The following is a 15,073-nucleotide window of genomic DNA, read 5'->3' on the forward strand; positions in this document are numbered from 1 at the left end:
CATCACTTGGATAAAATTCACATAATTTCAGAAATTGAAATGAACATGGAGTTCAAAATTTGGTTTAGTGCATCCGTTTTATAGGTAAGGGAACTGAAGCCTGTTGAGGCTAAGTGATTCCCTTCCTGGCAGCTATTAGCTAGCCATAATTTCTAAATGAAGTTCGGGGGCAAGAGAAAATTCATTCATATTTAATATGTAATTTTTTCAAAGGTTTTGTGTAAGAAGGCTTATTGGTCAAGATTCTGCCTTTAGTAAAAGAATCTTATGCGTGGAACTTCTTAGTTGGATAAAAAGTTATCCAAGTTTTCTATAATTAATTAATTATAATGATTTCTGGAAATTACTCAGAACTTTGTTTCTTCGTGATGTCACATGTCCACGTATTACCATTTCAGTAAAGCAAAAAGAAAGAAAAAAAGGGAAGAAATTGAAAAGCTGCCTGAAGTGTCTAAAGAAATGTATTATAACATCTCTACGGATTTGAAAGAAATATTCCTATCTACGAAAGATGCCAGTGAGAAGGAAGAAGACACGCCCTGGAATGAGGACTGCGATGGGGAGAAAGCTCTGGGCGCCATCCACAGCCCCGGGGCGCACTCTCCCACGCCCAAGCAGCCCACCGGGTTCACATTCTCCTTTTTTGATTCCGACACTAAGGACTCAAAGGAAGGTACTGTTCTTCCCTTTTTTCACTTAAGGCAATTGAGTCTGCAGTGAGTGAATTCCTTGACTGAGTCTTCCTTGTGTGTCACCAACGTGAGATTTACAAGGTTGTCACTTGGCGCAGCAGCTAGCACCCTGCTTGGGGTGCCTGCGGCCAGGATTGGAGGGCCTGCACCCAGGTTCCAGCTGCACTCCTGATTCTGCGTTTGTGCTGATGTGCGCCCTCAGAGGCAGCAGGGCATGGCTGAAGTGTTTGGGTCCCTCCCATCATGTGGGAGACCTGGGTTGAGTTCCAGGCTTCTGCCTTCCGTTTGTTCCAGCCCCCGCTCGAGGCATTTGAGAAGTGAATCAGTAAATCGGAGAGCTCTCTTCCTGTCTGCTGTTCAGAATATACTGGTTCACTTAAAAAAAAAATAACAGCATGAAATTCTGCACCATCATGGTGGTAATGTGTTGTGACTGATGCTTTGAGAGAAACTATGTTTGCATTAAGTAAAAACCACCATAAAGTAGTGTAGTAAGCTGTATGTTAAATAGGTTTGTGTCTTCAGTAGAATTTTAAATGCTATAACTTATAGAAAACTAGTGCCATGTATTGATAGAGAAAACAAATCATCTTGGCTGCGTATAAACGTACCACGGCATCATTATGTCAGTTATTAAAAAGTTTACTCTTGCGAGCCTGGGGCAGCAGCCTAGTGGTTGGGTCCTGTCCTCACCTTTGCTGCACCGGTGGGTTTCGGTTTGTGTCCTGGCTGCCCCACTTCCCACTCAGCTCCCTGCCTGTGGGCTGGGAAAGCAGTTGAGGACAGGCCAGTGCCCTGGGACCTGACACCCACGTGGGAGACACGGAGGAAGCTGCTGGCTCCTGGCTTCAGATCATCATGGCTGCAGTCGCTGTGGCTGCTTGGGTAGCAGAATCTACAGACAAAAGATCTTTCTGTTTCTCCTCTCTGAAAATGTGACTTTCCAATAAATACAAATAAATCTTAAAAAAAAAAAAGGTTAACTCTTGGTGATTTACCGGAATGTAGGGGAAAGTATAAAAAGTGTGAAGTACTTCCAATTTTGCATCCCAGCTCCTTCGGCTTACGTGTGAAAGTTAACATGGACCGTGACTAAAAGCATTTATTCCTGAGGAGCATGTTCCTTGCTCTGTATCCCGAATGTTCATGTGATGCTCTGTACAGCAGATTTCAGCTACAGCTAAACTTGATTCTTCAAAGAATCAAGCAGCTCAGGCTGTGCTTGACAGATACAAATCAATAGCTAGCCCTGGCATTCTAAAATGACATAAGCCATCTAGTGGTTTTACTGTTGTAACTGGGATGCTGTAGCATATCCTCTGCCTGCTTCCCTCATCTTGCCTCTCTTCTGCCCCCGAGGAGTTTCCGTGAGGCACAAATTGACTGTCAACCTAATTTTGAGGGCCACTTGTGAGAAATTGCACTTGCGCTTGGTTAGACACCAGCACTGTGTGCGCTATCTCTGACATGTGTGTGGGAAATTTTTGGCAGTGCAGAAGATGGTTATGTAGGTAGCTTTCTCATCGATTTTTCAAAAGATTTTGGGATTGAAAAATGCAAAAAAATGTACCCTTTGCATGTTTTAAATAAATAGTAGCAAAATTTGATTTTTTTTTTTAAAGATTTATTTTTATTATTTTTTCATTGGAAAGGCGGATATACAGAGAGGAGAGACAGAGAGGAAGATCTTCCGTCCGATGATTCACTCCCCAAGTGAGCGCAACGGCCGATACTATGCCGATCTGAAGCCAGGAGCCTCTTGCGGGTCTCCCACGCGGGTGCAGGGTCCCAAAGCCCTGGGCCGTCCTCGACTGCCTTCCCAGGCCACAGGCAGGGAGCTGAAAGGGAAGCGGGGCTGCCGGGGATTAGAACCGGTGCCCACATGGGATCCCGGGCGTGCAAGGCGAGGACCTTTAACCACTTGCACCACCGCGCCGGGCCCGATTTTGTTATTTTTGAAGATACATAAACCATTTTTTTTTATATCTTCTTACAACACTGTATTCCTTATCACAAAAAATCCTGGCAATGTCAAAATTATGACAGTTTCTCCCTGTTTGAAAATTCAAAAAAGGTGAAACTCCCTTTTTTAAAAAAAAAAAAAAACAACGTATTAAAGTTTGAGTTCCATATTTATGGAGAAAGTAAGAGAATGCATGTGTTCAGCAATATCTGATTGTTCAGCTCCGACACTCATCTCTGCCTGTCCTGATACAGAAACCTACCGAGTTGAAACGATGAAGGCTGGGAGGACTGGCTGCAAGGGGGACCCTCGTTTCCAAGACAGCAGCACTTCAGAGGAGGAGGAAGATGCTGCTGAAGAAACAGATCTCAGACAGCCCGTCCCCGAGTAAGCAGTCTCGTGCAGAAACATTTCATAATTGATAAAAGTGGTAGTTAGACGTGTTTCGGTGTATTTTCAAAGTATCCAAGTTTGTCCCACAACTTCCTTTTTCCTTCGCTCCTTACCTTACGTAATTTGGAATAGTCTCTTTTTCCCTTGAGATTTGGATCCACCTGTGGGAGAAAGAATGCGTCAAGGGAAGTCACACCAGCAGTGATTTGTGGGTCTAGAAATGGGATCCTGAGGTAGGCTGGGTGCCCCCAGCCCAGGCCCCCATCGCCTGCGTGTGGGGAACCCTGGCAGTGAGGAAGGAATAGTGAGGATGAAGTAAGAGCAGCTGGAGTGGGAAGCAGCAGCTCACAGTTGAACAGGTTTCACTGTTAAAACCTTTGGAGAGAGGAATGTTGAATTGGAGGGAAAGCAGGATGATTTTTAACTCCGGGGAAAATGAGGAAAACAAATACTGTCTTTGAGAATCTATCAGTATATTTATGGTATCATTGATTTATGCCTCTAATGTAAGTATTTCTTTGAAATTATTGAAATGAAGCCAACCAATATCTCTATTTCCCTCGCCCTTCTTTTTTTCAGAGAAGCATCATTGCCTGTGAAACAAACCACTCGATTTTTCTTTTTCTCTAAGCATGATGAAAGACTTCATGGTGAGTGAGTCTACTTTCCCAGTAAATGGTAACCACACAGCTCTTCTTACTGTCACCCCCATCCAGAAATGCTGACCCTTTGTAGCATCCCGTGGTTCTGCCACCTGCTGACTGCTGCACTATTTTTAGGACCATAAAAGTCCACATGGGATTACATCAAGATAAACGAAATGAATGCCAGGCCAAAACTCCCTGGTTCTTCTGGATAATCCAGCTTTGTGCTCCTTGGCAGAAAAGCACAAGGGATCTGCGGTCCTGACTGCCCTTCACTCCTAACTTAAGTGTCAGCTCGAGATTCTGGCCAGATCACAGTGAGAAGTACATTCAAGAAAAGGGATATGAAGTTTCTAGATGGCCTGAAGAGAAACCTTCATCATACTACTGCTGATTTGATTGCCGGACTCCTAAAATAGCCATTTTCTGATGAATAATAATGTGGAGGCCTTGGTTATGACCTGTGTCAACAGCCTCTGTACTTCCAAATTGTAATGTGGAGTACATCTCAGTGGCTGCTGGCTGGACACCCATTTACTGCTTCATCTGTGTTGCTTAACAACTGACACTCAAAGCTTTATCCACAGAGATCAGTTATAGCACTAAAATTTCTCACTTCCTGAAAAATAATGTCTTACTTATAAAAAGTGTCAAGTTAAAGAAGATAAGTAGGGCCCTGCACGGTGGCCTAGCGGCTAAATCCTCGCCTTGAATGTGCTGGGATCCCATATGGGCACCGGTTCTAACCCCGGCAGCTCCACTTCCCATCCAGCTCCCTGCTTCTGGCCTGGGAAAGCAGTTGAGGATGGCCCAAGGCCTTGGGACCCTGTACCTGCATGGGAGACCTGGAGGAAGTTCCTGACTCCTGGCTTTGGATCAGCGCAGCACCAGCTGTTGTGCTCACTTGGGGAGTGAATCATCGGACAGAAGATCTTCCTCTCTGTCTCTCCTCTTCTGAATATCTGACTTTGCAATAAAAATAAATAAATCCTTTTTAAAAAATTAGTAGAATTGAAGAAAATAGTCAACTAGAATTAGAGATCTTAATAATTCTGAACACTAGATATTATCCATTTTATAGTAATTTTGTATTTTCTCAATAGGTTCTGACTTATTCTGGAGAGGAGAGGGAAATAATGCTAGCAAAAGTTCCTGGGAAGCCAGAACACATAGCCTGCTGATGGTGAGTGCTTGCATTTCCATAACCTTGACAATCGCAGTAACCTCTACAGCCTAAAAACCTACACAGCCTGCTGTATGGTTCCTGAATACATTGAAACAGTGTACGCTCACTAACAAAGACCTGAATTTATGATTTTTCTAGGATTGTCGGAAGAAACATAAAGAAGCAAAAAGAAAAGTGAAGCTAAAATAATGTCATCACTGAATTTGATTGGAAATGTGGACAAGTTCACCTGAGGAAATTGACCCAGAAAATAATTTTGGCTGACAGAAGAAATTTAAGAGTGAAACAAATCTTCAAAATGTGGCTGGTGGAAAATCATTCATGTCGCCATCTTTTTCTGTGGAAATCCTGTTTTTCTTCCCTAAATAATTACTTCAGAAAATTGAAGTTTTACAGAACAGTCCCCCAAAATATGAGAAGTCTTTTTAAAGTTTGTGAAAACTGTATGTTTGTAGTAAAACTATGTCTGCATCTCAAAACTTTATACACCAAATACATTTATTTTTAAATGTCATCCTCCATAAACTTTGTAAAGTACCCGTACCTTTCTTGTAAATAGTCTATTAGCTCTCCATCCTTAATGAGTGTTTGATAAACAATTTATCTGAAGCTTTTTAAAATAAATGGGCTAAAACATTTGTGTTTTCCAAGTTACACTTTGTGTGAATTCTAGGTTATTTTAAATAGTTCCGATGGTTCCAAATATGCATCACTAGCTTCTTGTTTTTGTTTAAAAGAGTGATTTACAACTTTGAGTTTTATTTCCTGTGTCTTGATGAGTGACTCACTGAATAGCGGGACATGTCACTCGATAGCTGAGTTCTGTGAAGCCCAGGGATGGAAGACATGTACAGTTCCCTGTCAATGCAAACAAGCCTATTCATCCCAAACATAGAGCAGTAGATGATGAGAAATAGTTTGCTTTTGTTATCACAATTCAACACCCAGCATGGGCTATGTACAAATTTTCAAAATATATTTGCAGTTCGTGGTTTTGGAGGCTCACAGTCCGAGATTGGGCAGACCTCACTACTTCAGGCATGTGGTCAAGCTGGAGGATGGCAGCTGCCCGGCGAGGACACAGTAGTTACCTCTCATGCCAGGAGACACACGAAGATTTATTCATTTGCCTACATTTATTTTATTTGTAAGAGTTACACGGAGAAAGTGGGAGAGACAGAGCGTCTGTGTACTCATTCCCTCCTGCAGTGGCAACAGAGCCTGGAGGCCAGGAACCCAGAGCTGCTTTTGGTTCTGCCGTGTGGGGGCAGGGAGAACATCTCCACTGCCTCCCAGGCACGTTAGCAAGGAGCTGGATCAGGAGCGGAGCAGCTGGGACTAACAGCCTCCCATATAGGATGCCAGCACCAAGGTGGCAATTTTATTGTCCACCCAACAGTACCAGCCCCAAGATTTATTTTTTTATGTATTTGAAGGGTAGAGTTACACAGAGAAGACAGGGAGAGGGAGAACTATCTTTCAGCCAGTGGTTCATTCTCCAATTGTTTGCAATGGCTAGGTCTGGGCCAGGCTTAAAGCCAGCTTAAGTGAGACAAGAGCCAACATGGGATGCTGATGTCACAGCTCAAGGCTTAACTGGCTATGTCAAAATGTCTTCCACATAGGCAAGGTTCACTTTTATAATCAGCCTACTTGTTTTTGTTTGCTTTCTTTTTAAATATTTCGTTTTGGTTGGGAAGGCAGATTTACACAGAAGGAGACAAGACAGATCTCCCATCCAGGTCTGGCGCAGTAGCGTGGCAGCTAAAGTCCTTGGCTTGCATGCGTGGGGATGCCATATGGGCACTGGTTTGTATCCCGACAGCGCTGCTTCCCATCCAGCTTCCTGCTTGTGGCCTGGGAAAGCAGTGGAGGATGGCCCAAAGCCTTGGGACCCTGCGCCCACATGGGAGACCTGGAAGAAGCTCCTGGCTTCAGATTGGCTCAGCTCTGGCTGTTGCGGTCACTTGGAGAGTGAATCAACAGACAGAAGATCTTCCTCTCTCTCGTCTCTGTATATCTGACTTTCCAATAAAAATAAATAAATCTAAACAAAAAAAACTTGCATCCACTGGGTCAACCCCCAAAGCAAATAAGTAAGAAGCAATGGCATTTCCATTCCACAGTTCCCGCTTTGATTAAAAAAAAAAATCAAAAATCACATAACATAGTTGTAATTGGATTTCTTGGATTTTCAAATTTTTCAAAAAATCAATTCAACTCTTAAGTCCAAGTAGTATATTTTGAACACAATTAAAAATTTCAGCCATTTTTATTCATTTGACTCTTTCCAGACTTAATCTTTCCATACTTTGCAACAGTCACTATAGAATATTTATCAAACCTATTTTTAATATTTATTTTTATTGGAAAATCAGATATACAGGGAGGAGAGACAGGAAAATCTGTCATCCATTGGTTCACAAGTGGCCCCAACAGTCAGAGCTGAGCCTGGAACCTCTTCTGGTTCTCCCACGGGGGAGCAGGGTGCTTTGGGCCATCCTTGACTGCTTTCCCAGGTCACATGCAGGGAGCTGGATGGGAAGTGGGGCTGCCGGGATTAGAACCGGCGCGCCCATATGGGATCCAGGCAAATGAAAGGAGAGGACTTGAGCTGCTAGGTTTCTGTGGTGGGCCCTCTTCAATTTTTAAATCAGATTTATCAGCCTAGCTCTCCACTTCCCCTGTTTTCCAGGGACACAGCTTGAACGCCTCAGTCTTGCTCCAGGGTGTAACCTCAGGAAATCAAACATCTGACATCACATTGAACACACTACGTATGTAGGCTCCTCTGACTGAGGACAGCAAGCCACTCTGAGTATTCAAGTAACTTGAATACCTACTAGACAACTATCAAGATGTTCTTCCTTCCTGAGGAGGTGCTGTCTACTGATTCCAACCCACTGGGTAAAGCAGTTTCCCAGGGAATTACCCGTGAAGGATGCCAAGCCTAAGAATGACAATAAATAAGCTAATGTTTTCATGACAGGAAACATTCTAAAGTCCCACTATGACGTGAAGGCCGGCTTCCACAGCCTCCCTTCTTCTGCCACAGGAAAAGAGGCTGGATTTGGCTTCCCAACAGCCAAGCCCTGATGTGGTGTTTATGGCGTTATTTACATTGGAGATAAGGCACAGAGCTGAGGGGTCCCGCTGGATTGCCACGCAAACAGGATAACGAGCGAGCGCTCTCCCCCAAGAAAATCCAATAGGGTCATTTTTTTTTTTTTTTTAGTGGTTTTTAGTGCTGGAGTCCACTTGGCACCTCTGACCCCAAGGCCCAGGGGGGCGCCAGCTTAGAACCTGCTCCTGAGCTTGGAGCAGCATTCCAGGCAAGCACAGCTTTTCATGACTAGGACTGTGGGCGTGGTCCCAGGAAAGCCAATCAGGGCCAGGCTTGTTGGCCTGTGGAAGGCTGCGCGCTCTGATTCGCTAGGTGTTGACCGGCCCTGTGCGCTACCCGCTGTCCCGGGGTTGCATCACCTGGGAGCGCAGGGCCGCGGCGTGGTCGGCGGCTGCTTTCCAGGCTAGCCAGCCCGCAGGGGCTCTCCAGGTACGCTGGGCTCCTCGCATGCATCGGGTCCCCGCCCGCCGGGCCTTCGGGGGACGCACATTCCCGGGGTTCCCTGAAGGCGCCAGAGCCTGCCCGCTGGGCCCCATGTGTGCGACTCGTGCTGCCCGCAGAGGCGAGGGTCGCGCTCGCACACTTTGCAGTCCTGGGAGAGTAGGACTCGATTTTTTTTTTTTTAAAGATGGCATTTTTGGAGAACTCCCGGTGGTGCATTGGTTGCCTATCTGATTATTTTGGAGGACGGAGATTGGGAGGCGGCCTAAGGCGGGTTGATTCCTTGGGCCGCGGATCTCAATCTTCAGGAATTCCTTAGGTGTGCGGGGGGGTTCTCGAACCTTGGACGGTTTTGGGAATTGAGGGGTGTGGAGCACGCTGGAGAAGTCCAGCTGGTGGGCGAAGTTCTTACTAAACCGAGGCGTTCTTAAGAGCAGGGCAAGGTCGGGATCTCCCTGCCTGGCAGCCGTGGTGACATGGGGTCCTAAGGGCTGACTGTGGGGTCCTAAGGGCTGAATGTGGCGTCCTAAGGGCTGACTGTGGGGTCCTCAGGGCTGAATGTGGCGTCCTTGCTCCCGGGCTCACACACTGTCTAGTAATACAGCTGGTAATTGATTGGTTCCCCGCCACCCCGACTGAGCAGCTCGCTTCAGCAGGGCCCAGCCCCAAGCTGTTGGGGGCAATTTGGGAAGTCATCCAGCAGACGGGAAATTAATGTCGGAATAAGTTAAAGGGGGTGGGGGAGCGGAAGAGTATGAGATTTTAAACAAAAACCTTGATGCTTCAGTACGCTTTTCCTGGGTGTGTGCAAGTTAATGAGCTGAACACAATGCAAGTTAAGGAGATATTGCCAAACTAGAAGTTTAAGGTGTGGTGACTGGGGCAGGTGGCATCCCGAGGGTATCCTGGCAATGTTAATGTACTGCCCTGTGGTTGCTGGAGACTGTTGTGCCAGTACAGCTCTCCAGTGGATACAATGGGCCAGAGCAACCCTGTGATTTATGCATGGAGGCTGTTTCTCTTCCGCAGCCGCCATAGCCCGGTCACTGGGACAGGGCTCTGCCTGGGATGGTCAGCGCTCATCTGCTGGTTTTAACGTTGGGCATAATAGTACAGTGATTTACTTCGTCTTGAGAGAGTAGAAACTGGCTAGATAATTCAGCAGCTCAGAGCTCAGAGGAAGTGGTTCAGATGGGTGTCTGTGACAAAGTGTCAGAACGGAGTGCCAGTCCCTAGGGGTCTTGTTAAATGCAGGTGCGAGAGTGCTTAGCCTAGCAGTTGAGCTTGCTAAGTGCACTTGTCTCACATGGAGCACTTCAGTGCATTCCCTGCTGTAGCCCTGACTGCAGTTTCTAATGACTTCAGTGGAGTTCTTCTGCTTATGTGAGGAAAGCCGGATTGAGTAACTGGCTTTTTTTTTCCAGGCTGTAACATCATTGGAAAGGGAAATGGTGGATGGGAAATCCCTTATCTTTGCAACTGTAAATTAAAAAAAAAATCAAATAAATAAAAAACCTGTTTTTTTTTTTTTTTTAGAAGTAAGCTTTGAGTCCTAGGTCGGTGGTGGGGCTAACAAGTTGCATTTTAAAAAAAGATTTCATGTATTTGAAACAGTTACAGGAGAGTGAGAGAAGGAGAAACAGAAATTGCCGTGCACTGCTTCACTCCCTACATGGCTATTGTGGGGCTAGGGCCCAGCCACAGTGAGGTCAGAAACCTCCCAGGTTTCCCACATGGGTACAGGAACCTAAAGCCCTTGGCAGGCCTCTACTGCTTTCCCAGATATGTTAGCAGGAAGCTGGATCGAAAGTGGAGCAGCTGGGACTTTTGGCAGCGCCCATGTGGGACGGTGGTATCGCAGGCAGTGGCCTTACCACTATGCCTCAATGTCAACCTCAGCGTGTAGACATGAGCTTTCAGAGACCCAGCGTTGAGTAGCAGCTCTTATCAGTGATGGCAGTGGAGGACAGGTATGGGCTCCGTAGACCCAGCGTTGAGTAGCAGCTCTTTCCAGTGATGGCAGTGGAAGGCAGGTCTGGGCTCCATAGACCCAGCGTTGAGTAGCAGCTCTTTCCAGTGAAGCAGCTCAAGTGCTTCAGAGGTCTGGATTGAGTTCCAGACTCCTGGCTTTGGCCAGGCCCAGTATTGAAGGCATTTGGGGATTGAACCAGCAGATAGACTATCTCTTCCCTTCAGAAAATTAAATTAAAGTGTAAAAAAATAAAATGAGACAAGTGAATATATCATTACCTTAAAGTCTATTAGTCTTCAAGTATAATCCTGTAAATGTCAATGTTTTTTTTTTAAGATTTATTTATTTATTGGAAAGTCAGATATACAGAGAGAAGGAGAGACAGAGAGGAAGATCTTCCATCCGATGATTCACTCCCCAAGTGACTGCAATGGCCAGTGCTGCGCCAATCTGGAGCCAGGAGCCAGGAGCCTCTTCCGGATCTCCCACATGGGTGCAGGGTCCCAAGGCTTTGGGCCGTCCTCGACTGCTTTTCCAGGCCACAAGCAGGGAGCTGGATGGGAAGTGGAGCTGCTGGGATTAGAAAGGCGCCCATATGGGATCTCGGGGCGTTCAAGGTGAGGACTTTAGCCACTAGGCCACACTGCCGGACCCAAATGTCACTGGTTTTTTTAACAAGGTAGTCACTGACCCAATAGGACACTTAACAAGTCAGTAAATGCAAACTCGAACACTTCTTTATTTCTTTTTTTTTTAAAAAATTATTTCTTTATTATATTTTTGACAATCTTTACATAGTTAATTAGGGTAAAAAGGTACAAGGGCTATAGGAAAGTGGGTAAGACTATTATTTCCATATTGTTTCCTTCATATATCTGAGGTAAAGGGGATATTGAGGGAGAAGCCCCACCCAGTCTCCCACCCACCCCAGGTCCCGGATGTGGGGCATGCTCTGAGATACTTGCTCAAGTGGTTTTGATAGTTCACCAGTTATGAATTGCTGCCAATCTCGCCACTCGAAGCACGATGAGATCATTGAAGAATCCACTGATTGACACAGTCCCTCATAGTCTCCATTTGCCCAGTATTTCGCTGCCAATATATAGCTGAGGTGGTTGATTGACTTGTTCTGTCTTCTGTCTTTTCTTGGTTAGGTTGAACACTTCTCTCAATCCTTCAAAATCCAGAGGTTGGGTCCAGTGCAGCAGCCTGGTGGTTAAAGTCCTCTCCTTGTACATACCAGGATCCCATATCAGTACTGTTTTGTATCCCGGCTACTCCACTTCCCATCCAGCTCCCTGCTTATGGCCTGGGAAAGCAGTTGAGGATGGTCCAAGTTCTTGGAATCCTGTACTTGCATGGGGGATCCAAAAGAGGCTCCTGGCTTCTGGCTTCATGTCAGTTCAGCTTAGGCCATTGAAACCACTTGGGAGGTGAACCAGCATATGACAGATCTTTTCTCTGTGTATCTCCTCTCTGTAAATCTGACTTTCCAATAAAAATAAATCTTTAAAAAAAATCCAGAGGTTGCATTAAGAATTTAAAATGGAAAATTGCATACAGCTTGTATTTAAAACTACTTACTGTTACACTCTGGGTGCAGTGAGCTTTTTCAGTTTATTATGTGGCCAGCCTGTTCTTATATTTTCTATATAAAATTTACAGTGTCATGGCATTTGACATAGCTGTTAAGAGTCGCCTTGGGATTCCCAATGACATATCACACTCTGGGTTAGAGCTCTGGCTGCTGTGTTTTCATTCCTACTGATGTGCAAGTTCAAGTACCAGCTACCTGCTGGTTAAAAACATTAAAAGAAAATAAAAACTTGACCTAGCTTCCAACCGCAGCTGAAAAATTAATAGGGGTAACAGAAAAGGAGAGTCACTATCACAAGTCGTTTTTTCTTTTTTAACAGCTGAGTCGCTTGCTATGCTTAATAGGATTTTAGGAAGAACGGGCTTCAGGCTTATTTTACAGAGCGAAATTTCCATGTGCTGATTCATTCCCCAAATGGCTACAAAAGCCAGAGCTGAGCTTATCTGAAGTCTGGGAAAACAGTCAAATGTGGCTCAAGTGTCTGGGTCCTTGTCCATACTAGGAAACCTGAAAGAAGTTGGGGTTCCTGGCTTCAGCCTGGTCCAGCCCTAGCCATTGTGGTCATTTGGAGAGTGAACCAGTTGATGGAAGTGGTATATCTCCTTTCTCTGTAACTCTGCCTCTCATATGAGTGAAAAATAATTTTTTTTAAGATTTATTTTTATTAGAAATGTAGAGTTTACAGAGAGAAGATATAGAAAGATTTTCCATCCGCTGGTTTGCTCCCCAAGTGGCTGCAATGGCTGGAGCTGAGTCAATCTAATGGCAGGAGCTTCTTCTGGATCTCCTATGCGGGTGCGGAGTCCCAAGGCTTTGAGCCATCCTCGGCTGCTTTCCCAGGCCACAAGCAGTGAGCTGGATGGGGAGGGAGGGCAGCAGACACACTAACCAACACCCACATAGGATCCCGGCATGTGCGAGGTGATGACTTCAGCCACTAGACTATCACATTGTGCCTGAAAAATAAATCTTAAAAAAAAAAAGTTTGTTACAGGTGAAACTGTCCTAAAATTAGTAGTGGGGATTGTTTTACAGCTTTATGAGTATACTGCATTGCAAACTTTGAAACTATGTGCTTTACTGTATATGAATCTTAACTCAGTAGAACTAATATTTGAAGTACTAGGTAATACGGTAGTGTGTGCACTGCAATTGTAGAGTGTACTGCTGGTATAGGTTTCTTTTGACAGTGAATTTCTTTTGTCTTGCAGCAACAAAATGGTTCAACAAGTTCCAGAAAACATCAGTTTTCCTGCTGAAGAAGAGAAAATTTTGCAATTCTGGTCTGAATTTGATTGTTTTCAGGAATGCTTAAAACAATCAAAACACAGGCCAAAGTATGTGAATTTCGAATTCTTAAGAATAGCTTTTTTGGGGGGCTTAGTTCTGTTAAACTAGAAACTTTGTTCATCTTTGTTTTAACAGATCAGTTTCCTGTATAGTGAGTACTTACTACGCTTAATAAATGAGTTCCTAATCATTGGGGGAAATTTCTATCTCCTTTCTGCCTTTAGTGTAATTACTGCCTTTTCCGAAGCTCTTAGCCCGAAGTACCCTGCAGAACACTTCACCTAGAACACTAGTCTTGTTGTCACAGTTTGCATTTTATGTCTTGTGTGCTCAGGAGCTTTATGAAGTACGAGTTTATTCCCCAGTTCTACTGCTGAGATAACTCAGGACCAACAACTTGTTTATTACATGCAATGATGAATACAATGGCCAATGGAATGACAGGCTGTCCATTTCTACCAAAACTGTATGCTTTCTGAAGGCATACCTTAAGCAAATGTCTAGTAATGATGTCTGTGAGTTTCCTAAACTTGCTCCCCTTCTTTTCCCTAAAGGCATCCATAGAAACATGTCTGAAATTCTTGCTGTCTGCTGAATTAAACCATGTGCTTTAATTACCTCTCTTAGATTTACCTTTTATGATGGGCCTCCTTTTGCAACTGGACTGCCTCACTATGGACATATACTGGCGGGGACAATCAAGGATATAGTTACAAGATACGCTCACCAGAGTGGGTTTCATGTTGACAGAAGATTTGGATGGGATTGTCATGGTTTACCTGTGGTATGTTTCAGTCTCTGGCCTTCGAATGTTCTGGGTCTTACAGATGTAATCACGGTATAAAGTATTAAGTCTTTGTATGTCAGGCTTTTTTTTTTCCAACTTTGTTTCTGTTACATTATTTGTAGTTTATTTTCTAGGGTTGCTTGTAGTTTTATAAGGCAGGGTTATTAATAACCTTATCAATTTTTTTTTCAGGAATATGAAATTGATAAGACCCTGGGCATCAAAGGACCAGAGGATGTGGCCAAAATGGGAATCGCAGAGTATAACAATCACTGCCGAGCAATTGTGATGAGATATTCTACGGAGTGGAAGGTATGACAGGGCGTTTTCAGTTTATTTTATTGTTTTATGATACAATTCCATTGGTTCTGAGATTTCCCTTCCCCCAAAAGATTTGCTTCTAAAAGGGAAGTTGAAATGGTTTATGATCCTTTGCATGAAGTATTCTCCAGGGTGGTTGTGCTTGTGAGTAACGCTGGAGGGGCTGACCCTTTGTACTCTGGATGCCCAAGGAGTGTCCCCTCCCATCCCTCAAACCTTTAGCCTAAATTAAACTCTGTGTGCTTCCTTGATCTCCTGTGGATCTCCTACCTACACACAGTAGGTACCACACAAAATTGATTGTCAGTGTTTCGGTAAGATGTGGATATTTATCAAAATCCAATTTTGAACCATTTTTTATTTTTTAGATTTGCTTCTTTTTAATTGGTAAGGCTGATTTATGGTGAGAGAAGGAGAGACTCCTGTCCTTCCATCTGCTGGTTTACTTCCCAAATGGCTTCAACAGCCAGAGCTAAGCTATGCCAAGGCCAAGGGCCAGGAGTTTCTTCTGGGTCTTTCACAAGGGTACCAAGTCCCAAGGGCCATCTTTCGCTGGTTTCCCAGGCCATAATGAAGGAGATGGGCAGGAAGGGGAGCAGCTGGGACACAAGCTGGCACTCGTGTGGGATGAAGTGCTTGGAGGTGGAGGATTCGCCAGTTGAG

General features: G+C 44.6%; 2 protein-coding genes and 1 non-coding gene across 10 annotated transcripts in view; all 3 read left to right on the plus strand.

Annotated features, from left to right (window-relative positions):
* Positions 1-222: 222 nt before the first annotated feature.
* Positions 223-5,475, plus strand: LOC121167659 (nucleolar protein 8-like). Its single transcript, XM_040997210.1, has 5 exons — positions 223-673; positions 2,910-3,042; positions 3,628-3,698; positions 4,796-4,875; positions 5,017-5,475. Exons 1-5 carry the CDS (start codon positions 376-378, stop codon positions 5,065-5,067), a joined length of 633 nt encoding a protein of 210 aa, XP_040853144.1. The 5' UTR covers positions 223-375; the 3' UTR covers positions 5,068-5,475.
* Positions 5,476-8,351: 2,876 nt separating this feature from the next.
* LOC121167658 (isoleucine--tRNA ligase, cytoplasmic) overlaps positions 8,352-15,073 on the plus strand; it is a 72,646-nt gene continuing 65,924 nt past the window's right edge. For 6 of the 8 annotated variants that reach the window (XM_040997208.1, XM_040997207.1, XM_040997201.1 and 3 more), the window contains exons 1-3: positions 13,020-13,349; positions 13,930-14,086; positions 14,282-14,401. In XM_040997208.1, coding sequence (XP_040853142.1) covers positions 13,231-13,349; positions 13,930-14,086; positions 14,282-14,401 — 396 coding nt within the window. In that variant the 5' untranslated portion in view covers positions 13,020-13,230. Of the gene's footprint in view, positions 8,432-13,019; positions 13,350-13,929; positions 14,087-14,281; positions 14,402-15,073 lie in introns of those variants that run through there. The other 2 variants (XM_040997209.1, XM_040997206.1) reach the window with 2 other exon arrangements.
* On the plus strand, positions 9,368-9,500 carry LOC121167660. Its single transcript, XR_005885619.1, has one exon. It is a non-coding gene; the product is annotated as a small nucleolar RNA SNORA84 (small nucleolar RNA).

The sequence above is a fragment of the Ochotona curzoniae genome, unplaced genomic scaffold, assembly GCF_017591425.1.
Source record: "Ochotona curzoniae isolate NIBS_2020 unplaced genomic scaffold, NIBS_Ocur_1.0 patch416, whole genome shotgun sequence".
Classification (NCBI taxonomy): domain Eukaryota; kingdom Metazoa; phylum Chordata; class Mammalia; order Lagomorpha; family Ochotonidae; genus Ochotona; species Ochotona curzoniae.